Below are 25,504 nucleotides of genomic sequence, written 5' to 3' on the forward strand. Positions count from 1 at the left end.
CCGGAGGCCTGGGGCCCACGCCTTCCTCTCTGGCCTTCTCCAGCAACTCTCCTGGAATCCCAGCCATGGCTACTCCCTGTCCGAAACTCGGAGACTGTCCTGGGTGGAGGCTTTCATCCTTTGCCCCTTTGCTTCTTCCCACCAAGCATACTGTCCAGTGCTTAGCTGGTACCTGGCTCTCTGAATTAATGTACAAATGAATTAATGAATCAAGTTTACAAACATGTCAACAGCTAACCAGGCTAAATGAGATGACTGCTAACTAGAAACACTCACTGAGATGTTGTGGAGGGTCAGAGAACAGCAGTAAATCTACAGGGAATCTCAAAAACCCCTCAGAGATCAGTACTAGAAGGTCAGGAGTGTTTCTAGGCACAGGAAAACGTGACTAAATAAATGTTCAGAAGCATCAAAGTACGTGGAATGGGCAATATTAAATAATCCGGTGAAGATACAGTGGATGTGAGCCTGGAAAGAGAGTTTGCAGCTTATAAATCACCTGGCATGGCAGGCCAAGGAGTGGTTGGCACGGCCTCGTGTTGCAGGGCAGGGACCCTAGAGCTGGCTGGCCTGCCACCGCATACTAACAGCCTAACCCTAGGCAGATCTCTTAGCCTTTATGTCTTGGTTTCCTCATCTGAGAAACGAGGATAGGATAACTCTGGTATTGGTGTCAGAAGGTAGATGGAAGAGAATAGAGAGTGAGGCTGTGAGAACAGTAATGAGGCCTTTTGATCAGCCAGTACCTCACACCACCCCTGCCCATAAAGGGGATTCAGTAAATAAGTGAATGAGTGTATGAATGAGTGATCCTGGTAAGTGCCCAGAGAGTTAACTAGGGCAGTGACTATGGGAGTATACACGTTAATGAATGAATGATCCCGATAAGTGCCCAGAGAGTTAACTAGGGCAGTGACTACGGGAGTGTACACGTTAATTTTGCCATTTACTCTCAGCTCTGAAAGAAGTTTGGATGATAGAAGTTTGAAACCTTAAAAAATAGTTTTATTTTTTTAACCTGTGTTTTTAAAAAAGTTCTTTATTTTTGGTTGTGCTGGGTCTTTGTTGATTTGTGCGGGCTTTCTCCAGTTGCAGCGAGTGGGGGCTACGCTTTGTTGCATTGTGTGGGCTTCTCATGGCAGTGGCTTTTTTTGCTTCAGAGCACAGGATTTAGGTGCCTGGGCTTCAGTAGTTGCGGCACGTGGGCTCTAGAGCACAGGCTCAGTAGTTGTGGCACACGGGCTTAGTTGCTCCACGGCATGTGGGATCTTCCCAGACCAGGGATCAAACCTGTGTCCCCTGTGTTGACAGGCAGATTCTTATGCACTGTGCTACCAAGGAAGTCCTAACCTGTGTTTTTTTTTTTTAACCTATGCATATTTCAACTATTAATCTAAATTGATAAAAGATAATTATAATAATACAGCTTATGTAGTTATGCTTGTAACTTGGAGAGGAAATTTAAAAGAATCTTATGTTAAAACAATTTGGAGAAATCCTGAGAAGGGGGACAACCCTTTGCATTTCATAATGCTTTGCTTGCAGTTATTTTTTGTTGTTGTTTGTTTGTTTTATTAATATTTTCTATTTTTTTCACAGCTGAATACTTTCCAGGCAGTGTTGGCATCTGATGAATCTGACACCTACGCCCTCTTTCTTTATCCTGCCAATGGCCTTCAGTTCTTTGGAACACGCCCCAAAGAATCTTACAATGTCCAGCTCCAGCTTCCAGCGCGGGTGGGCTTCTGCCGAGGAGAGGTTGATGACCTGAATAGACAGGGACCATATTTCAGCTTGACTAGCACTGAACAGTCTGTGAAAAATCTCTACCAGTAAGTAGCATAGGGCTTGAGCCCTTTCCTGTTGGAATGTAAGGACCCTTGGGAGCTACCCAAACTTCAGTTGCTCTAAGACCATTAAATAATATCTTGGTGGTTTCTAACTAAGCAAGGCATCAATGTCAAAACCAGGAACTAGACTAGACCCTGGGAGGAGCAAGTTGACCAAAATATAAAAGGCTTGTTATTTTTCATGCCATATTGGCTAGAGATACCAGAAACCAAACTATGTGTGTGAGTATATGTGTGCGTGTGTGTTTGTGTGTGTGTGTGTGTTAGCACAGCCACTGAGGCTTGCTATGGAAAACACTGCTCTTGGAACCACATAAAAATATTCAGTAACATAACTGCCCAGGTTGAGGTTTTTCCAGGTTAATCGTTTCACAGCTGGAAATGTTGTGAGTTAGTCTTTTAAACAGATAGGTGTTAAAAGTTAAATTAAGGGTTGTGTAATTTGGAAAAAAAAGAGAAAAACCAACAAACAGATTGCTAGGGTTTTGGAAGTCTTGGGATTTCTCAATGGCTTCATTATCTGAAATCATCCTGATGGGTTTTTCATGAAATGCCTGGAACTGGGCACATTCCTTAGTCCCATCACGTGAGCCCACTCTGCTTGTCCACATCATGCCCAGTATCTGGATTGGCATCAGTTTATATTTACTCATTTCTGGGCTTTAAAAAATATCTCTGCTTTTATGCTTCCCTGAATACTGGTCTACAAGCTGGACAGAATGAGATTACTGGATACTGGAACACCTTACACTTTTGCATGCCATCCGCTCTACTCAGAGACCAGAGAGTGGGCTCTACAACCAAACAGGGTTATTCAGAGCTGACATTTATTGAGAGCTTACTGTTTGCCAACATTATGCTAAACGCTTTCCAGAAGTTCTCTTAATTAAAACTCAACAAGAGTCTCAGGGGGTAAGTTCTGTTCTTTTGTCAATGTGACAAATGAGCTTGCTGCTGCTGCTGCTAAGTCACTTCAGTCATGTCTGACTCTGTGTGACCCCATAGACGGAAGCCCACCAGGCTCCCCCGTCCCTGGGATTCTACAGGCAAGAACACTGGAGAAAGTTAAATTGCCTATAATCTCAAAGTTATGAAGTGGCAAAGCCAAAATTCAAGCACGAGTCTGGAGCTCTGAACTACAATTTTTTTTTTTTTTTTTTTTATGCTGAATCCTGGCTTGCTTTCCCATTCTCAGGACTCACATTGGGCATCTTCTGGGCTCCACTGAAGCTGCCTTTTAGTCTTGCTTGATGCTGGAGAAAACTTAGCTCCTTGCTTTTTCTGCCCTGGCTCCACCACCCTCTTCTCTGGAGCCCATGGATTCTCTGCTTTTCAGACATCATCCAAGCGCTGGAAAGACAAAGATGTCTAAGGCCTAGGCCCTGTGTACTAGCAACCTGTACTCTCCTAGGCTAGATGGAGGAACAGTTAGACAGTTCCAGAGCATGGGACTAGGTGCTAACACCTCCTCAGGGTATAGGAGGCAGTGGAGGCCAAAGAGCCTGTGGGAAAAAGCAGTTATGCTTCCCCGCCACGGCCATAAAGGCCCCTAAGAACTCACATAGGCACCCATGGACACGCAGACATGTACACATATACACTGCTTCCATTTACCTTCCTCCATGTGGCTCAATGGTAAAGAATCCACTTGTCAATGAAGGAGGTGTGGGTTCGATCTGTGGGTTGAGAAGGTCACCTGGAGGAGGGCATGGCAACCCACTCCTGTGTTCTTGCCTGGAAAATCCCATGGACAGAGGAACTTGGCAGACTACAGTCCATGAGGTCACAAAAATCAGACATGACTTCGTGACCAAACAATAGCAACAATGCCTACCTCATCTTTGTCTTTCATGCTTCCTAGAAACCTCTGAGTTGCTTGATTGAAAGTGGAAGATAGGGGGCCAAAGTGACTGGCAGAAGAAGTTTTCTTTAGTAGAATCTGTTTAGTATAAAAACTAAAATAAGGTGCAAGTAATGCTGATAATCGTGAAATAAAAGTAAAAATCACCCATTATCACTGCTTCAAAGTGATAACCATTATTAATAGTCATTTCAGAAGTTTAGGTGTATGCAAAACCTTTTTAAAACCAAAATGGTTCTTTTGTTATACATATGGAATCTTCCCATTTACCACTGTCTTATGGACATCTTTTAGTAAGATATCTTTATATTATTATTTGAAGGCTATAAAACATGGCATCATTTATGGCCTGTATTATTAAAGCAATAAACTGATTGATGCACATTTAAACTATTTGTTTTTTTCCCTTTTATAATTATTGTTGCAGTAAACAAAATAATATATGTTGTTCAGATGCTCATTTGTCTTAAAGATAAATTCTTAAAAGTAGAATTGCTGAGAAAAGGTGTGTGCAGTTTAACATCTTAGTGCACGTTAACCAGTCACCCTTCAGAAACCCTTCACCAGCTTACAATCCCACCAATAATGGAGAGCTGTGATTGACAATGTTCATTTCCTACAGGCTTGCTTCTAATCTTTTTAATATTTGTGAATCTGATAGGTGTAAATGTTCATATTTTCACTCTAATTTTTATGATTACTGGTAAAACTGAGCACCTTTTCAATGGTTAATAGCCATTTCTTTGCTATTTTCTACTGAGGTATTTACAGAGATCTTTTACAAATAAGAAAAATATAGTAAGAATATTTTCTCTTAAATGCCATCAATATTTTTATCCAGTTGTTCATCTTTAAAGGTAGTTGCAATCTAAAAGGTATAACTTTAGGGTTGTCAAAGTTATTGGCCTTTTCCTTTATGATTTCAGGTCTTGGTATTATTCTTAGGAAGGCCTTTTCTACTTCCAAATGATAGAAAGGTTCCCCAACTTAATCTTCTATTTTACTTTTTTCTTTCTTCTTTCCTTCCCTTCTTCCTTCCTTTTCTTTCTTTCCTCCCTCTCTCTCTCCTTTCTTTCTTTCCTTCCCATTATTATAAGATATTGAATATAGTTCCCTGTGCTATCCAATAGATTCCTATTGGTTATCTATTTTATGTACAGTAGTGTGCATGTGTTAACCCCGAACACCTTATTTATCCCTCTCCCACTTTCCCCTTTGGTAGCTGTAAGTTTGAGTTCTGTGCCTTTCTGCTTTGGAAGTAAGTTCATTTGTATCTTTCTCTTCTTGTAGATTCCACATATCAGTAATATCATGATATTTGTCTTTGGCTGGCTTACTTCATTTAGTGTGATAATCTCTAGGTCCATCCATGTTGCTGCAAATGGTATTCAATTCAGTTCAGTTCAGTTGTTCAGTTGTGTCCGACTCTTTGTGACCCCATGAACTGCAGTACGCCAGGCCTCCCTGTCCATCACCAACTCCCAGAGTTCACTCAAACTCACATCCATCGAGTCGGTGATGCCATCTAACCATCTCATCCTTTGTCATCCCCTTCTCTTCCTGCCCTCAATCTTTCCCAGCATCAAGGTCTCTTCCAATGAGTCAGCTCTTCGCATCAGGTGACCAAAGTGTTGGAGTTTCAGCTTTAGCATCAGTCCTTCCAATGAACACCCAGGACTGATTTCCTTTAGGATAGACTGGTTGGATCTCCTTGCAGTCCATGGGACTCTCAAGAGTCTTCTCCAACACCACAGTTCAAAAGCATCAATTCTTCGGTGCTCAGCCTTCTTTATAGTCCAACTCTCACATCCATACATGACCACTGGAAAAAAACATAGCCTTGACTAGACGGACCTTTGTTGGCAAAGTAATGTCTCTGCTTTTTAATATGCTGTCAAGGTTGGTCATAACTTTCCTTCCAAGGAGCAAGCGTCTTTTAATTTCATGGCTGAAATCACCATCTGTATTGATTTTGGAGCCCAGAAAAATATAGTCAGCCACTGTGTCCTGTTTCCCTATCTATTTGCCATGAAGTGATGGTACCGGATGCCATGATCTTCATTTTCTGAATGTTGAGCTTTAAGCTAACTATTCCACTCTCCTCTTTCACTTTCATCATTACTTCATTCTTTTTTATGGCTGAGCAATATTCCATTGTCTATATGTATACACCATATCTTTATCCATTCATCTGTTGATGGACATTTAGGTTGCTTCCATGTCTTGGTTATTGTGAATAGTGCTGTTGTGAACATTGGAGTGCATGTATCTTTTCAAAGTATGGTTTTCTCTGCATATATCCCACTTCTGGGATTGCTGGGTCATATGACAGTTCTATGTTTAGTTTTTTAAGGAACTTCCATACAGTTCTCCATAGTGACTGTACTGATTTACGTTCCCGCCAACAGTGTAGGAGGGTTCCTTTTTCTCCACGCCCTCTCCAGCATTCATTATTTAAAATTTCAAAAATATGCAGAAAAGTGGAGGTAATCTAGATTTACAAGCTGTTGACATTTTGCCATGTTAATAATTTTTTTCTTTTTTATGTAACTAAAGTAAGTGACACACATCTTGCCACTCACCCCTCAGTGCTTCAGTATGCATTTTTAAAAAATAAAATTATTCTCCTAGTCAATAGAATTGTTTTCTTCCTCAAACTTGTCTTATAAGTTTAGAGGTCATAAATTATATAATTCATAGTGTGTTTGTAATAATTCTCTTTTGCACATTTAAATATGAATGCCCACATTTGCATTTTTTGAGATTATTCTTTTCTGTCTCCTAGAAAACAGTAGTTACTAAGCACTTATTATATGCAGGGCCCCATGCTGAACATTTTATGTGATTTTCTAGCTTAATCCTCCTAGTACCCCAGGGAGTAAGGCACTGTCCATCTCATTTTGTAGCCTTGTTTTCTTTCTAGGAAATAAATTAAGTTCTTTCTGTCACTAAGCTTTCCAAATGACCTTGGATTTTAGGATAAACTCAAACTGGCTACTTTCCTATCATGCACAATGACAAGAGCCAGGGTAGTGATTCATATTTAATTAGAAGGCTATTTTATTTAGCTTTTATCTGCTGTAATTTGTACTTTCCTACTCTTTGAAGCTTTTATAGTTCTGTTTCTAACTTCAAGAAGAAATTTCACAGCTGCAACACCTCCGATGTGGTAATAAACTCAGCATCCTCAGATCTTCTGAGTCCTTTCTTATCTTCTTTAGCATTCCTTGCTTGCTTGCCAGAAAGCACCAGCGTTTAGTTCTTAGAACTTACCAAGTTTACATAGCATATTGCACAAAGGATCAAAAGTTTTTCTTTCTACACTCGTTTCCCTAAACTAATTACAACAGCAGTGGTGGTAACAACATGCGAAGGGGTGGGGACTGATTGATTCTTGGAATTGTGTTAATAAATATCATTGCTATAGAAATCCGCACGAAGGTGAGGAATACCAGCCCAAATGAGCAAAATTCTCTTGTCCTCCTATGAGTCAATGAATTTCCTGTTATATTATCAGTCATTAACTGACTTCTCATGGACTGACTGTGGAGAAAATCCCGCAGCACGAGACACTGAGAGCCTGCTGTTCGGTCCATTTACCAGAGAGTAAAGAAATGGGTGTATTCAAGCCAGCCAGACCCCTTCTTTCTTCGGGTTTTTCCTTTTTTTTTTTTTTTTTTTATTGTTTGTGGGGTTATTCTGTTTAGAATGTATCATTGACTAAAATAATCGATCGCTGGGATATTTGGAAGACTGAATGGAGCCTGTGTTCTTTTTTAGTGGAGGTGTACAAGTGAGCTCCCTGGCTCCAAATGTTTCTGGACACCTCTCACCTGTGACCCGTGGCAGTTAATTAACCTGCTTTCTTATCCCCCCCTTACCTTTGTTCTACATTTGCTCAACATTTTTGCTCAACTTAGGTATTTCTATTTCTTTGAATTTTTTTGACATTGATTTACCAGGGTTTGTGAATTAGTTAATTGAATAATCCATGTGACTAAACAGCAAAATGTTTCTAACGTTCTGTAGTGTAAAATAATTAGGATGTGGACTGACTATAGTGTACTGATTTTCTGACATGACGTGGATGTTCAGAGCATGGGCTTTGGTGTTATTGCTGAATTCAAGTCCAAACTCTGCCAATTATTATTGTGCAACCTTAAGAAGATTAGTTAACCTCTCTAAACCTGTTTTCTCCTCTGAAAAATCAGGCATATCATTGCCCCTGCCTTGCAAGTTGTGTTGAAGAATGTTAAGCACTTGGCATGTAATTAACTCTCAAATAAAAAGGACTCGTTATTATTTAGGTGTTTGGCAGAAATGTTTAAGCATATGTTTTCTTGAGTGTGTTAAAAGTGTGTGTGTGCTTGCATTCAGTAGGTAAGTCATGTCCACCTCTTTTGTTTCCCCATGGACTGTAGCCCACCAGGCTCCTCTGTCCATGGAATTCTCCAGACAAGAAATACTGGATTAGGTTGCCATTTCCTTCTCCAGGGGATCTTCTCAACATAGGGACTGAACCCGTGTCTTCTGCATTGGCAGGAGGCTTCTTTACCACTGAGTCACCAGGGAGTGTTAGTTGCTCAGTCGTGTCCGACTCTTTGCCACCCTATGGATTGTAGCCTGCCAAGCTCCTCTGTCCATGGAATTCTCCAAGCAAGAATACTGGAGTGGGTAGCCATACCCTTCTCCAAGGGATCTTCTCAACCCAGGAATTGAACCCAGGTCACCCATGTTGTGGGCAGATCCTTTACCATCTGAGCTAGCAGGGAAGCCCTTGTTCCTTAGGTGTTTTCAACTAGCCATTTAGATAAAACATGTAGTACAGAATTCTGATTTGAGTGTCCGGTGGTAGGCATATGGTCTTTGAAACCCATTGTTTAATAAGAGATTGTTTGCATCAAAATTCCAATATAATGCTTTTCAGTTATCATGTAAGTCTGGTTTTGTTTGGTTCCGTGCCAGTGAAAACTTAATCTGATCTGAATAGTCTTTCAGTTTTCAAATAAATTGCTCATCTTTGTAGGAAGGTGGTGGGTGGACACATATGCTACTATATCTTTTTTCCTTTCTATTTAGACACAGCAACCTGGGCATTCCTGGAGTGTGGGCTTTTCACATAGGCAGCACTTCCCCGTTGGACAATGTCAGGCCAGCGACCGTTGGAGGAGACCTTTCCAAAGCCCGTCCTTCGGCTCCTCTGGGACAGTCCTTCAGCCATGCCGTGGCCCTGGAGGATGACTACACTCAGGACACTTTGGATGATTATGATGAAAATGAGGAGGAAATTGAATACCCACCTAGTGAGCCAGCAGAGGCATCAAATGGCCACAGCTCAGTCGATGTTTCTTTAGGAGGTAGAATCTCTGCTCTAGATTCTGACCTGGCCTCCCCTGTGCCACGTTCAGCATCTCGGGGTGGGCCTGAAACAGAATCTTTCCCCTTGGACCCTCACATCAAAGAGAGGAGACCTCAGGGGGAGACTGATGCCCCGGATTTAAAAGGGCGAGTTGAGTCTTCTGAACAGCCAGGGACCAGAGTCTCTGCTCCTGCAGAGACTGAAGGAGAGTCACCTGCTCCTCCCGGGGAAACCCCGCCGCCCTCCCCAGAGGGAGGAGCTGGGCCAGCGGACCAGGATGCTCCTCCAGTCCATCCGGGAGGAGAGGCAGCCCTTCCCAACTACCCTGGGCCCGACCATGCCCCGCACCTGGGTCACCGGAGGCAAGTGGTCGGGGTGGAGGACGACATCAGCTTCAACGCTGAGGGTAAGTGGATTTGAACCCTGGGTGCTAAGAATTCATTGAAAAAAAAAAAATGCTGGTCTTGCAGAGACTCATGAATTTTCTTTCAAGCGAGTAGATGAAGAGTTTAGCAAAAAGAAGCTGGGGACTTATTTTTAAAACCCAAGTATCTTTTCTTTGCCAAAGAAATCTTGGCAGGCAAATTCTGTTTGGAATCTGTTGACCATTAATAATACTTTTTTTGAAAAAAAAAGGGGCTTCTTGAAGCACGTGGGGAAGAACTGGGGGTTGCTCGTGCCAGCTACGCTCTCAAGTGGAATGAAGTATTTTAGTCTGAAAGTTCAACAAAGGTAAAGCGTTTTTGAGGCCTCACACACATTATGGTGATGGAGGGCTTCGGGCTTTAGTTTCAAGTGGTGAGTTGTGCTGGCTGGGATGAACATTCCAGATTCTTCCTCCATAATGGGATGACCTCAGTGCTCCCCTCAGTTAGGGACATGGTGGTGGAGTGTGTGGGAGAGGGGACCCCTGGGGAGAAAACTTCGAACCACCTGTGTCTTGTCATTTCTGGTTCACGGCTGTGCAGCTGTGCTGTTCAGCTCCCTGGAGCCTTGTCCTCATTTCATGACTCGCTGACCAGCGTGAGGGGCCAGCAGAGAAATGCCCAGGGGAGGCCTCCGTTAATTAATATAGACATGGAGCCCATGTTGCCTTCTCTCTGAAGGCGAGACTTGTCAGGTCAGCTCTTTCTCCCCAGTCAGAGATGTGAACACCTGAATGGGAAACTGGCCACAGATTTATCCCATTTGTTCCAGGGACTGCTCATCTGACCTCTGACAGGAGGAAAGAGGTCAGAGGTGAAAGCATTCTTTAGAGCCTTTGTATTTTTTCTTCACCTTTCCTGTTTCCCATACTTTTTATAGTAAAACAGGTTGACCTAGCGAAAGGTCTTTCAGATGGTTCTGCGGTGGCCCCTGACCTGCAAGAATTTGCTTGAAGAAGCATTCCTTCTGGGAGGTGGGGGGATGAAACTATTTTGTGACTGAGGTGATGCTGGGTAATGATGACAAGGAGAACATTGGTGTCAGACTTAGGGTTGAATCTTGGCTGTCATGCTGGCTTCATGTAACCCCCAAACCTCTAGTTTCTCCTAAATTTGTTGAGAGGATTGAAAGAGATAATGAAGTTCTTAGGTTAGTGTCTGTACTAGTTAGATCTTAATAAGTGGTGGCTGCTTTTACTAATTATAGAGGATTTAAAGCAGTGGGAATGGGGGTGGGGTGGTAGAGAAGGAAGAGTGGACTTATTAAGTACTTGTGCCTTAATTTGTGCCTAAAGACCGCCTTTCTCTCAAGAGAGAGGTGTGAATTTCATGGGGAGGCTTCAGAACCTTCACACCTTTGTAGTCTAGTCTCCTGAATTTTCAGCATAAGTGCCATGTATCTAAAGAAAATATAAAGCCAAGTGTCAAAGACTTGTTTTTTGTTTTAAAAAAATATTTATTTTTAATTGGAGCATAATTGCTTACAATATTGTGTTGGTTTCTGTTGACCAAAGAGATTTTGAGGTAAAGATATGCTCCAAAATGGTCTTTTCATTTGTGGGTTGTGACTTCCTGCCCTGAGAAGAGCTTGGAATATTAGAAAGCAGATCCCTGGAGTAATTTGTTAAAGGGTTAAAGAAGAACAGGCTGCACGCCCTGTTTTGAGCTGTGAGGGGCTGAGAGAAGCTGGTGTAACTGTAGGAGGCCAAGGGAACTGGCCATAGAGAACAGAGGCAGCAGCCATAACTCTCGTGGGGCATGAACTATGATATTTACCAGCTGCTAGATAACGCCTACTGCTGACATCTCGGAAATGGCAACATGCGTTTGAAACATCTGGGTAATACAATGAGACATTTAGGGGGGAAAAAAATCTAACTTTAAGTTTCTGAACTTTGAAGAAAGAAAAATCAGCCACCATATTAGCAGAGAGGGAAAGCTTTAAAACTTGAAAGCAGAAATGAAAAATAGTTGAACCTCTGGTTTCATCTCAGGCTTTAGGAAGACTCAGTATCCTCGGGGAATTTGTTCCAGGACCCCCTCTCCCCATACAGATACCAAAATCTGTGTATGCTCAAGGCCCTCAGTCAGCCCTTCGGATCTCCAGTTCTGCAACCTCAGCTCCCTCAACTGTGGGTTCCCCTAATCGTGGATCTTAAATACAGCACAGGATCCGTAGCTCCTTGAATATGCAGGTGCAGAACTTGTGGATACCAGAGGGTTGACTGTATAGAACCGTGCAATTATTAATTACTTGGTTTTTCTTGGCAGTGAAGTTTGTTTTTTCAAACAAAACATTAGCATCCTACAGGTCTATCAGGCAAAAGTGGACTCCCTCTGGGAAAGTTAGTGGGTGGGGTGGCTGAGACTCACATTGAACACTGCCTGCTAAAATGCCAGCCTTGAGACATGTTGCCAGCTTTTTTAACGATGGAATGGAGGAATGTGGATTTTGGTTTTCAATGGACTTGAGTTTGATTTCCAGCTCTGTTATGTGGTTTTGGATAAGACATTTGCTCTGAGTCTCATTTTCTTCAGCTATAAAGCAGAGATAATGTGTATGTACTGTCGGTACTATGTTGCTTCAGTCGTGTCTAACTCTTTGCGACCCTGTGGACTGTAGCCCGCTTCTGTCCATGGGAATCTCCAGGTAGGGATACTGGAGTGGGTTGCTGTGACCTTCTCCAGGGGATCTTTCCAACTCAGGAGGGATGGAACCTACGTCTCATATCTCCTGCATTGGCAGGCAGGTTCTTTACCACTAGTGCCACCTGGGACCTCATCAAGGAGTTGCAAGAATTAAAATTGGGCATGGAAGCACCAGGCCCAGTAGATTTTACTTTCGCCTTTAAGTTCCATAGTAGTTAACTTGCTAAACCAAGAAATTAAATAGATTTCCTTTCTCTTTAAAATTTTCTTTTCCCCTTAGGGACTATTTTTATAGACTTTTTGTTGAGAAATCTAGATTCTTTTTAGATCATGTCCACACCAGGCAAGAATGTCCCAATTTCACTTTAGTTCTAGCCTTAAGCTTATTGTTTTCTTTGTTATCTTTTTGTAGACCACAAAACCAGCAGTAAATTGGCTGCACAAACTTTCTCTGTTTCAGGGGTATTGTTTCTCCAAGCAACTCTGGAAACTTGTTGTCAAACCAAAAATTACCTGAGCAGTGCCCTCCTCTGATCAGAGCACTAGTGGAAGTCTTCACTGATATTTATCAGGTGTCCACTTGGACTCTGAGCGGGAACTTTGCTTGGATGGCACTAGCGCAGTTAATCCTCAGAATTGCCCTGTGCAGTAGATCCTTCCCACAGTGCAGAGAAGGAAACGGAAGCCTGAAGTACTGAGTGATTTGTCAGGGTAAGAGGCAGGCCAGGACTGTAGCAGAGCCGTGGAAGATTAGAGCAAGCACCATGTAGGGCAAATCCACCTGTGGTGCCGTTGGGGATGTCTTCCTGGAGAAGGAGGACTTGAGCCTTGAGGTCAAAGCCTCACTTTTGGGAGAGAGAAAGTGGGGCATATTCTGGATAGAGGAGTGAGAAGAGTGGAGGTTGTAAGGTGGAAATGGGGAGAGAAAGAGTTGCAGGAGGTAGGTGTAAGAGGCAGCTGCCAGCAAGGCTCTCGCTGCCTGGAGCCTGCCAGTGTTGTGGGCAGCAGGGATGAGCTTGATTCACAGGAGCCATAGAGATTCTTAAGATTCTGAAACCTAGCTGCCCAGGTGGTGGAATGAGGAGCTTAATTTGACCTCAGTCTGCATGATGAATTGGAAAGGGGACACCTGGCTTTCAGCACCCTCAGGTGTTCTCACTGTGTCCTGCGATCCTGTTGATTGTACTTAGATGGCAGTCATGCAGGGAAGGCCGAGGATGTGAATAGGATTTCCCTGTGGCTTCTGGCCTTGGGAAAGGCCTTAGGGATGTGTCTCAAGTAGCTTCTACCCTGGAATGAACTCAAACAGGTTCTGCTGCCCAACCCAGCCTTCCAGTCACAAAAGCCCCTCTCCAGGGGTAGTGGGGCACCTCCAGGTTGCTGAGGGAATGTGAACAAGAGGGTCGTCCATACTGCTGAAGACACCTTAAGGGAGAGCCTTCTAGGGTCAAATGTAACCCTCTCCCCAACAAAAAAGAGAGTCCTTATACCTGTGGTGCTGGAGAAGACTCTTGAGAGTCCCTTGGACTGAAAGGAGATCCAACCAGTCCATTCTAAAGGAGATCAATCCTGGGTGTTCATTGGAAGGACTGATGCTAAAGCTGAAACTCCTATACTTTGGCCACCTCATGCGATGAATTGACTCACTGAAAAAGACTCTGATGCTGGGAAGGATTGGGGGCAGGAGAAGAAGGGGATGACAGAGAATGAGATGGCTGGATGGCATCACCGACTCGATGGACATGAGTTTGAATGAACTCTGGGAGTTGGTGATGGACAGGGAGGCCTGGCGTGCTGTGATTCATGGGGTCGCAAAGAGTCGACACGACTGAGCGACTGAAAGAAAGAAAGAAGAATACCTGTTTGCCCAGCCAGCTTTACTATGTACCACACATAGACACCAAGTGTGGTAGGGAAAAGCCTACCACTGTTTTTCATTATAAAGCTGGATGTGGTTTTTCTTAATTTGTCTATCATGCTGTGAGGTGGGAAACTTAGAAAAATTCTGTCCTGCAGTGAAAAATGTCGGTTCTTTATCTTGAGGTAGCAGGAAGAGCTGTTAAAATAAAAGTAAGCCCAGTTGCCAGAGGCAGGGCCAGCTCAGGAAAGCCCTTGGTCCCCGTTGGCACAGTGAATCTGGTCTGCACCCTGGAGCCTGCCAGTCTTCCACGTGGCTGGGCCAGGGCTGAAGACGAGTGCTTAAGGGTTTTTGGAGAAATAAAGACTGAAGGATGGATCAGAATAAGTGCAGAGGAGGAGTTTTCCATTTGTGTGAAAATCTCCCAGTTAGGACAAGTCTCAAGTGCCCTGGCAGTGCTCTCCTTCTTTTTCCTGATATAGCCCTGTGACTCCACCCCCATTTTTTCTTTCCGTTAAGGATAGGAAAAGAGTGAAAAAGCATTCAATGAAAAAAAAGAAATGACATTTAAAAAATCCTCATAGGGATATTCCTTTAGCAACTGTCTAACCTCATTTAACAAAACTGCTGGAAACTGAGCCTATTCACACCTGGCTGCCCTCCACCCTCCTGTGGGGTCCAAGTTGCCAGCAGACTTGTCCCTCTCTTGTGACAGGAGCCGCCAGGCAGAACGTGGGTCCCCAGAAGGTCTGGAGTGAAGCCTGCCCAGTGGGTAAAATTTAGGAGAGAGGAATCTGTGGGGTGAAAACTAAATTTCTTTAAGTGTGGCTCTAGTCCACTTGTGGCTCTTTCTCTCATAGCCCTGGTTTAAAATGCTAATTCCACACCCCTCCTCCGCTTTCTGACCCAGAATCTGCCTGTTTAAGCCAGGTCCCCTAGTGATTCTGAAGCCTACTTCAATTGAGTATTGCTGATATGAGGGAAGGAGTGTGGGGTTTAGAGCCAGAAGATCATATTATCTTTATGGAACAGGAAGAAGTGTGTGAAAACACATTTACAACCGTGAGATAAAGAGGCATAGAAATGACCACTGAGAAAGAAAAGGTACTCACTGCACATCATCCAGCTGGGATTCAGACACTGATTCCCCACCTCCATGGGTTTCATCAGCACCCTTGAATCTACCTGCAGTTCCCATACAAGTTTGAGAAGTCTCATTGGCCAGAAGTCTGGCTTTTCTTACCCGGATAAAGACCTTGGTCCTGGGCGCCTGGTTTCCCCCATTAAGGATCTTCACGTGCCACGCTTGGTGACTTAGCCTAAGTGGGCCATCCAGCACAGCGTCCTGCTTCTCAGCCAGGGCAGGAGTGGATGCTAAAGTGTTCCCTGAAACCCACCCACCCCAGGAGCTGCTAATTAATTGGTCAAATGAAATTCATTCACTACGTGAAACAGCATTCTCCAACTCAGAAAGGGAAGGTTTGCAAATGTGCTGACCATTGTCATCTATGGGCATAAGAGACCCCAGGAGTGGCTAAGGTGCAGACTCTTGGGATCCACTCACTGAGTCTGAATTGGTAGGTCAAAGGTGTGCCCTAGGAATTTGCATTTTTAGTTGGGATCCCAGGTGATTCTGATGCTGCAATTCCCAGAATCCATAGGAAGGAAGGCAGGGTTCCCTCTGCCTGGCACCATGCTGAAGGTGCAAGTCCCTGTCAGAGCCAGAGTGGAGTTTCCCAGGTGCCTCAAAGGTGCTGCCAAAACTGACCCCCCACAGACCTCCTGCAGGAAGCGGCAGCTCCAGTCTTCCAGTTCCCACGCCAGGAAATGAACATCCCTGTGGAGCCCTCTCTTTCTCCTCTTCTCCTCCCCACCCGCTTCCCCTCTCTCTACCTTACCCCCACTCCACCTCCTCTTCTCTCCCTCTATCCAATCCATCAGCCCACCCTGGCAGCTCCACCTCACAGCACTCCAGATCTGGTCTCTTCTCTGTCCCCTCCATCAGCACCTCTGATGACCAAGTCACCGCCCTCTTCCCACACAGCATCACCCTTCTGTTCCAAACCCTCCAGCAGCTTCCTACCTCGCTCAGAGTAAAACCCAGATCCTCCCCTTGACCTCCCAGGCCTGACAAGAGAGAAGTGGCCAGGGCTACTTCTCCAGCCTTCTCCCCTCTCCCTGCCCCTGTTTCTCCCACATGCCTGCCGGCCTGACAGGGCGTGCCTGCCCTCACTCATCCTCCCCTCCTCCAGGCCTCTGCCCAAAGTCACCGTCGCCCTCCTGTCCCTCCCCGACTTAAGTTTCTGCATAGCTCTGGATATTATCCACCATGCCGAATAATTTACCTGTCTGTTGACTGTTGTCTCAGGAGGGGGATGTAAGCTTCAGGACAGGAAATTATTTTTTAAATTAAATTTATTTCTGGCCACGCTGGGTCTTTGTTGCTGCACGAGGGTTTTCTCTAGTTGCAGCGGGCAGGGTTCTCATTGCTAGTGTCTTCTCTTGCTGCAGAGCACAGGCTCTCTAGAGCACGAAGGCTTCAGTAGCTGTGGTGCACGGGCTTAGCTGTTCTGAGGCATGTGGACTCTTCCCGGACCAGATATCGAACCCATGTCCCCTGAAACTCAGGCAGATTCCCATCTACTGCACCACCAGGGAAGTTCAGGACAGGAATTTTTGTTTCTCTTGTTCCCTGCTGTATCCTCAGTTCCTACTCCAGGGCCAGGCACATGGGGAGTTCTTGGTAAATACTTGTTTGAATTACTGAAAGGAATTGCCTTTCACCTGAGTTGACACTGTCAGTATTACATGTGCTCATCTGCACATGGAGGCAGGCACAGAAAAGGAGCCAGATGTTCCTCTGACCAGAAGCATACCCATGTTGCCCCGGTGTGGCCTGCACGGCCTGGAAAGCACAGCTTGTATTCCTGGCTCAGCAGGTCCCATCCTGAGCATGCAGCTCCCCTCCCCCCACATACACAGTTTTAAAAGATCCCCAAACCAGCCTGCCAGTAGCTAACCCATTATAATTATAGTTTCAGACATTTAACAGACTTTCATGGGAGCCTAACTTATTTTTTGTTAGAAACATGCAGACAGTGTGCCCATAAACTTTTAAACTTTGGCACAGTTTCATTTGTACGTTGCTGGCTACACTGCCGAGCCTCTCTTTTTACCCGTAGAATAGCCATGCCTCCACCTAGTAGTATAGTTCAATTAACCCAACTCTACACATATGCAGGACTTCCCTAGTGGCTCAGATGGTGAAGAATCTGCCTGCAATCCAGCAGACATGGGTTCAATCCCTGGGTAAGGAAGATCCCCTGGAGACCTGGAGAATTTCATGGACAGAGGAGCCTGGAAGGCTCAAAGAGTTGTGTCGCAAAGAGTCGGACATGATTGAGCAACTGAACTGAATACAAACCCATCATTTATTAATTTGAGGGCAGAACAATGTTTTTTGAATTGGAATAAAACACTTTACAACATTAGTTTCTGCTGTACAATGAAGTGAAACAGCTGTGTGTATATATATACACACACACACACACATATATCTCCTCCCTCTTTGGGCCTCCCTCCACCCCCATCCCACCCCTCTAGGTCATCACAGAGTACCAAGCTGAGCTCCCTGTGCTTTATAGAGGTTCCCGCTAGCTGTTTTTTGTGTGGTAGTGTATATATATATGTCAATCCCAATTCATCCTGCCTATCCTTCCCTGTGTCCACATATCTCTTCTCTCGTCTGCATCTCTATTCCTGCCCTGGAAATAGGTTCATCTGTACCATTTTTTTTTTTAACCTGAATTTCCTGAAGATGACTACCCTTTAGTCCTGCATCAGATCACCTTTGCACCCAGAAGTACGCTAAGAAACAGTGTGATTTCTGGTGATGAGGAGTATGTGTGTGTGTGGGGTCATCCTGATTTTGGAGAGGAAGAAACAGACTCTGCATATCTGTGGTTTCCGTGGAGCCATCTGAGCCAGGCTGCTGTTGAGTGTCAGACGTGGGATGCTTTGCCACCCAGTTCCCTTGTGCTCTGGGAGAGGAGGGTCCTGATGGCAGCTGAGGCCATGAACACATTCACACGTGTGCCAGTCCCTCCAGGGCCCACTTCTTAACACTTAGTCATGACTTTCTGAGCTGGAGAAATCTAAGATTTTGACAAGTTACATTCATTTATTTTTACTCAACCTGGGATTTCCTTCCCTCTTTCTTATCAAACCAATGGTACATAATGATGCACAGTTTTTTCCTCATAGCCACCTCTTACAGTCTTTTTTATTATCTGTTTTGTTTTTCTGCATTGAGCTTTGTGTCACTTTCCTGTTTTTATTTTTTTCCCAAATGTTCAGAGTGATGCCTAGTTTTCTATTTTTAACGAACTGGAATTTCTCAGCCATGTCATCAAGGCCCAGTACCAAATCTTGATTCACCAACTTTATTTTCTGTTCCCAGTCGGATATTCCACTTGAGTCAAGATTGTCTGTCCTGCCAACCCTCAGCTCGCTGCTTTCTCAGGAACCTGTAAACAGCAGTCAAATCCTGTTTAGAAGTGACTGCTGCTACTCAGTTCTCTTACCTGTGCTTTTCCGTCAGTGAGATAGCCCTTTGGGGGGTCTCTGCTGTCTTCTCCCACTCCGTCTGATACATGAAGTATGACTCAAACTCTACCGGTCGAAGCCTATACTGATTCACACTAGTTACCTGACCAGCTCCTTTGCCTGGCTCTCACGATAGACGTCCTTGGGCCCCACCAGCGGGTGGTCAGGTGCAGCTGTTAAGAATCTGGAGCAGGTGTCTCTGGGTTCATATCCCACGTTGGCCACCTGTGTGACTTTAGGAGAGTCAGTTTAATCTGCGCCTAAAACTTGTTTGTCTGCATATAGGAATTTGAAAAAAGTCCCTGCTCTTGTGCAAACTGAAAAAAATTAAAGTTCCTCGTATTTAAAGTACCTGGCATTTATTAGGCACTGTTTCAATGTTCACTTTGTCGTATTCTCACTTGCTGGTACAAGCCTTTGTGCTGACTCCACTGTTAACTTCTATGGTGGTATACCTCCCCCCACCAAGCCCCCCAAATTTGTCTTCAGTTCTCTTCTGGAATACTGGGTAAGTATTGATTTTTCCATTCCTTCCTCCCCTTCCCATTTCCTCCTTTTCAGACTTAGTCCTAGAATGCAGCTGCCACTCAGTTTTTCCAAAGAGCAGGTTGTCTGTGTTCCTCCCAGCAGCTCCGGAGTCTCGCCCTCGAGTTCTGTACGGTCCTTCCTCCTCAGTCCGCTCCGGGAGTCTCCACCCGACTCCTGCTCCAGGGGACGCGGCGGCGGAGGTGTGCACAGCCGCGCTGCCTCCTGGTGGCCATGCTTGGGACTGGCATCGTCCCCAGTGTCGGGAGAAAGCCTTCTCTTGTCTGTCAGCACCTCTGGCCACACCCCACCTCCTGGGCCATTCGCTGTAGTGACAATGCAATCTGCTCCAGTTCCTTTCTTTCTTGGCAGCACAAATGGTCCTCTTTCTTTTTTTAACGGGCAGAATAAGCAGCAGATGGAACGACAGCTACTGAAGAAGCATTGAACTTACCTGGGGCCACATGGCTTCCTAGAGAGGGGTGACTGTGCCCAGGCTCTCCACTACTGCCCAGACATCCCGCTTGGGTCATACCCACCACAAGAAACCCTGCGAGAAGGCCCAGAACTTTTCACGCCTGGGTTCCCTGTTCCTTCCCCTCCATCTCCACCTGCCTCCCTGTACACTTTCTTTAGGGGTGTTCATGTATGTGTGTTCTTTCTTTAACACCCTTCTCTTTCAAAAAAACAATTTTTTTTTTTCTGTGTAGTAAGACAAGCTATAGAGTATTCTCTCTCAAGTTCAGGGTTACCAAAAAGAAGAGAAGAATGGTTAGACATAAGATCAAGTTTGTTAGTTTTTGTCTTTGGTCATCCTCTCAGAAACTTATTGTTATTAGTTTGAACCATATAAAATTGCTGACCTTTGGCCATTTTTTTGACCCAGAAAATGGCCGTTTTGTACAGTTCAGCCTAAGACCTACTTACTGGCTGGCTTTCCTGTCCCCACACAGAGGGTCTCAGCCTCATCCTTGCTCACCAGCTCTGCAGAGAGACCAGATGCGAGCAGTCAGCAGTGCTTCTTGCCAGAAGACCAAGCAAGTTCATTCCCCCTGCGTTGAATGTCATCCCTGTCTCTTAAACATCAAAACCTCATTTGTTTATTGCACTCTGAATGGATTTTATGGAGCAGATGCTGTGTCCGTGATGAAGCTTGGCAGGCACGACACCAGAATCACTTAGTCCTTTTCATGCAAGTTTGTTTTATTTTCCAGTCTTCACATACAATGCTGCCAACAAGGAGACCTGTGAACACAACCATGAGCGCTGCTCCCGGCATGCCTTCTGCACTGACTATGCCTCGGGTTTCTGCTGCCACTGCCAGTCCAGGTTTTACGGGAATGGGAAGCACTGTCTACCCGAAGGTGAGGGGTGATGGTTTGATTGGGGCAGGGGGCTGTTCTGGGCCTGTTCCTGCCACTTGCTGTTTCTAGCAGCCACCATGAGTTCTGCTTATAGACATTGTGTCACTACTGTTTGAATAGGTGCTCCATAAATGTCTGAGGGATGAACATGTTTGAGCTGATTTCCCAATTCGAGGATTAACCAGAAATGTTTCCTCCCATTTTGCTAGTGCATTAAGAGTCAAAGTGGATGGGAGAGAGGGAGGATGGGAGGAGAGAGCTGGAAGGCAGGTCTGTCTGGTACCTAGATGGCCAGTGGGATGTTAAGGAGTTGGGAAAAGGGCTGAAGATGGAGACTGGGGAGTTGGTGGGTGGCTTTATCTGTGTGCCTGAATGATGGTCAGGGTTGACAGGGTTTGCTATCTCTCAGGGGCACCTCATCGAGTCAATGGGAAGGTAAGCGGGCACCTCCTCGTGGGCCAGACACCCGTACACTTCACTGACGTGGATCTGCACGCTTACGTGGTGGGCAACGACGGCAGAGCCTACACGGCCATCAGCCACATCCCGCAGCCCGCTGCCCAGGCCCTTCTCCCGCTCACGCCGATCGGAGGCCTATTTGGCTGGCTCTTTGCTTTAGAAAAACCAGGCTGGGAGAATGGCTTCAGCCTCACAGGTGAGCAAACCCACGTGGAGGCATGGGTTTCCACTCAGTGGAAGAGGATTCACTTGCTCCAGAGCCACACGGGTGTGGGCTTGTTCTGTCCGAGGTAGTGGGGGATGGTTTGGCCTTGCAGGACTGCTTTTAAGACCCCGTGATTCCTTCTAAATGCTTTCCAGGTTGTTCTGAGAAGTAGGATGATTCCATTTGGATCATTCATGGTCTCTTACCCTGTTTGTTGAAGCCTGTGTGTCACGCTCCGTGTAACTGAGTTGTCATGAGTGTATCTGTCAAATAGGGATGCACGTGAAAATTCTAGGGCACCTGGAGGTGATTTCACTTCATGGGGAGGGGTGCCTTTCCTCCTTGTCCCTTGATGACTCATACCTATAGTGGTATAAACAGCGCTTCTTAGACTTTAACCCACACGCATATCACCTGGGGCCTCAGGAAAGGGTAGGTTCTGATTAAGTGGGGGGAGGAGAAAGGTGTGGGGAAGGGGAGCCAGGGGTATCTGGAATCCTGTTTTCCTAGTGAGCTTCCAGGAGATGATAATTCTTATCTGAGGCCCACCCTTTGATAGCAAGGGTGTAGGGACTACATCCTGGCTTCTCACCTCAGCACACCTTGTTCCCTAGTGGATTTATCTTTATTGCACATAAAGTGTGAGAGAGAAGTTCTTTGCCCACCTCCAGCTATGGAGCTCAATAGCCATTTGTAGGTTCTTGCTTTTAATCAAGGTTTGATAAAACCTTGAGTCAAAAGTAGATAAATAAAATACAGTATACCTAGTGACATTTGAATTTCAGATAAACAATGATTAACTTGAATAATTTCTGTAAGTATGCCCCAAATATTGTATGGGACATAACTTATACTAAAAATCTGTATTTAATTCATCTGAAATTCAAATATAAATGGGTGTCCTGGGGAGTTTTGTTTGGTTTCGCTAAGTCTGGCAGCCTTAGAAAGAGAAAGGTTAAGGATGTTCATAGGGGTTTATTTTTCACAGAAAACAAGTTCCTACAAAGAGAAGCAGTGTGAAATGGGATAGGATGGAACCATACTCTTGAACAGAAAGTTTGGGGAACTCATGAAATCAACAGCTGATAGTACTTTATCCTGGTTTTCAGAACTCCTTAGGTACTATCTCCAACAGCAGCAGAAATTGGCAAGTGGAAGTATGCACTGGTTTTATTGCTAAAAGAAGCAACGCTTCTTTTCATTCCTGTGCTGAATTTTTATTTTTCTCTCCAGGTGCTACCCTTATCCATGACGTGGAAGTTACTTTCTACCCAGGAGAGGAGAGGGTTCGAATCACTCAAACTGCTGAGGGCCTGGACCCAGAGAACTACCTGAGCATTAAGACCAACATTCAAGGCCAGGTGCCTTATATCCCAGCAAACTTCTCCGCCCACATGGCTCCCTACAAGGAACTCTACCACTACGCAGACTCAGGTGCTTGCCGCCAGTTCTCACATCTCTTAAATGGGGATGGTACACATCTCACAAGATAGTTATGAAGGTGATGTGAGTGACTGCTTGGGTGTGAGGTCCTTAGAACAGTGCGTGGCCCGTGAAATGAGTTCAATATTGGTTTGATTATTCTTGTTATTTTGTTAGTGTGAGAAAAGTGCTGGCTGTTGTACACAAGGATATCAACATCCCTACCCAGTACTTGCAAGTAATAACAACATAATCAGTTACAACGTTGTCTGCGGAGTGGGAAGGGATGGTATAATTATGTATAGTTTTTAACTCTCGTCCTCTCTGGACCATGGAAAAGTACTGATTATTGGAATTTATACTTGTTCTGTAACCTTGTTTGGAGCTGCAGTGTTGTAAAACTGTTAAATTTGGAGTCAGAAGATAGGAATTTTTGTCATAATGTGTCTAAAGAATGTGGGGAAGAAGATCACTTACATCAGAGAGCCTGTTTGCTCATCTCTAGAATAATAACCTGCTTTCTGTCTGTCTCACATGGGTGACGTGTTAAGTGTGATGTATTCTGTAAAACACCACCTGCTTTCAAGATGCTGCCCCGATCTCAGCTCCTGTCCTGCAGCACAAGGGTTTTGATTGTGCCTTTGCTGCTTCTATGATGAAATCAGGCAAGAGGCATAGGGAAGAGAATGGGCAGCAGAGGCCTGGCCTGGGCACAGGGTGACTGATGGCCAGAAAACTGTCAGGCCTCCCTACTCTGCACCCAGATGGAGCTGAAAGATGCCCTCCCCCACTTCCTTTCCCCAGAAGCCTTCAGACTGAAGCGCAAGGTGTTGGAAAGCTTCTTTTCTGTGCACTGATGGATGGATTGGCTGAAAACGTGGGAAGCAGAGTCAGGCCAACTTGAATTCCGGTGACCACTCTGTGTTACCAGCCTTGTGTCTTAGACTGCTTCGTAACTCCTCCTTAACTTCTGTAAGGCTCTCCATACACGATGACAGGGTCCACCAGGCTACTGTGAGGAGTAAAGGAGGCAGTGCATATCGAGTGCTGGACATGGCTGGCACATAACATAGTGAACGCTTTGTGAATATTGACAGCAGGGTTTATACCTCCTGCTCTCAACACTTTGGTTTTACTTTTACACCGGTTATTGGGGTTGACTTGCAGGTTCCTGTTTAAACTCGGGAACTTCTGAGGGGCACATACTCCAGCAACTACATAAAAACTGTGCCAAGAAACTCAACCCACATTAAAAACCTCTGTTTTTAATATTTGCAAATTTTCTTGTTTGACTGAATGATGTCTGTTGCAGCTGTGACCTCCACAAGTACCAGAACCTACACTCTCATGTCTGGTGCCATCAACCAAACACAGTCCTACCGCATCCACCAGAACATCACTTATCAGGTGTGCAGGCATGCCCCCAGACACTGGACTGTCCCCATCACCCAGCAGCTGAATGTTGATCGGGTCTTTGCCTTGTACTCGGATGAAGAAAAAGTGCTCAGATTCGCTGTGACCAATCAAATCGGCCCTGTTGAAGGTATGGTTTCCCTTTTCTGTTCTTACTGGGCAAAAATTACATTGAACCTTCTCTCTTCATTCCTTTTTAATACCTCAGAACCATTTACATAGGTTACTAAGGGTAACTGAGTGCCAGGCTCTGTTAGGTGCTGGGTGTAAGGAAGAATAAAGCAGGATCCTGTCCTTGAGGTGGAAACAGAGGTAGAAATGGAGCTTTTAGATAGTGTTCCTACCAAGATGAGGAATAGAGCATATTATACATGAGGCTGGTTTGTTGCAACACCGAATGGTGTGCGCCCATCCATGTTGGGGACACACCTGTGATCAAGGTGTGGCCAAGTTAGGAGGGGGAATGATGCTGACAAATATGATAGTGATAAGCACAGGGTGCTGTGAGCCTAGTTGGGAATTTCAGGGAAGATGTCCCCAAGGAAGTGACATTTAAGCTAATTGGGCTTCCCTGGTGGCTCAGAGGTTAAAGCATCTGCCTTCAATGCGGGAGACCCGGGTTCGATTCCTGGGTCGGGAAGATCCCCTGGAGAAGGAAACGGTAACCCACTCCAGTATTCTTGCCTGGAGAATCCCATGGACGGAGAAGCCTGGTAGGCTACAGTCCACGGGGTCGCAAAGAGTCAGACACGACTGAGCAATGGAACGGAAGGATTTCATCAAATCAAGGTGGGACAAAGACCCAGTGCCTCAGTTGGATGCAGATAAGTAGTCAGTGGGGGCTGGTCATTGCAATTATGGTCCTTGAGATAATTATTGTTATGATGATGATAAAGTTGATGGCGTTTATTAGTACTGCTGGTGCTGCTGCTAAGTCGCTTCAGTCGTGTCCAACTCTGTGAGATCCCAAGGACAGCAGCCCACCAGGCTCCATCGTCCCTGGGATTCTCCAAGCAAGAACACTGGGGTGGGTTGCCATTTCCTTCTCCAATGCATGAAAGTGAAAAGTGAAAGTGAAGTCGCTCAGTCGTGTCCGACTCTAAGCGACCCCATGGACTGTAGCCTACCAGGCTCCTTCCATGGGATTTTCCAGGCAAGATTACTGGAGTGGGTTGCCGTTGCCTTCTCCATTTATTTGTACAGAAAGGATATAAACTAACATTTTCAGAGAATGGGCTTGATAGCTTATCTAGCTGACATTACTATAGAATATAGTGTATTATGGTAACACGAAGAATTTTGAATTCTTAAGGGTAGGTTCAATTTCTATGATTCTAGACATATGAGGGTTTAAACCTCTGTTACTTACTCTAGCAAAATAACTTTTATCAGACTTTCTTTTTTTAAAAATAATCTTTTTGTCTTTTTTTTCCATTTATTTTCGGCTGCACTGGGTCTCTGTTGCTGTGGGGGGGCTTTCTCTAGTTGTGGTGCATGATTTTCTCATTG

At 44.9% G+C, this 25,504-nt stretch overlaps 1 protein-coding gene across 1 annotated transcript in view; it reads left to right on the plus strand.

Annotated features, from left to right (window-relative positions):
• NID2 (nidogen 2) overlaps positions 1–25,504 on the plus strand; it is a 92,045-nt gene that overhangs the window by 11,621 nt on the left and 54,920 nt on the right. The window contains exons 3-8 of the mRNA XM_055435533.2: positions 1,600–1,832; positions 8,791–9,476; positions 20,347–20,496; positions 20,906–21,151; positions 22,394–22,594; positions 23,895–24,125. Coding sequence (XP_055291508.1) covers positions 1,600–1,832; positions 8,791–9,476; positions 20,347–20,496; positions 20,906–21,151; positions 22,394–22,594; positions 23,895–24,125 — 1,747 coding nt within the window. The remainder of the gene's footprint in view (positions 1–1,599; positions 1,833–8,790; positions 9,477–20,346; positions 20,497–20,905; positions 21,152–22,393; positions 22,595–23,894; positions 24,126–25,504) is intronic.

This window comes from Moschus berezovskii, chromosome 9 (assembly GCF_049115385.1).
Source record: "Moschus berezovskii isolate FMDL1 chromosome 9, NW_MosBer_1.0, whole genome shotgun sequence".
Taxonomy (NCBI): Eukaryota; Metazoa; Chordata; class Mammalia; order Artiodactyla; family Moschidae; genus Moschus; species Moschus berezovskii.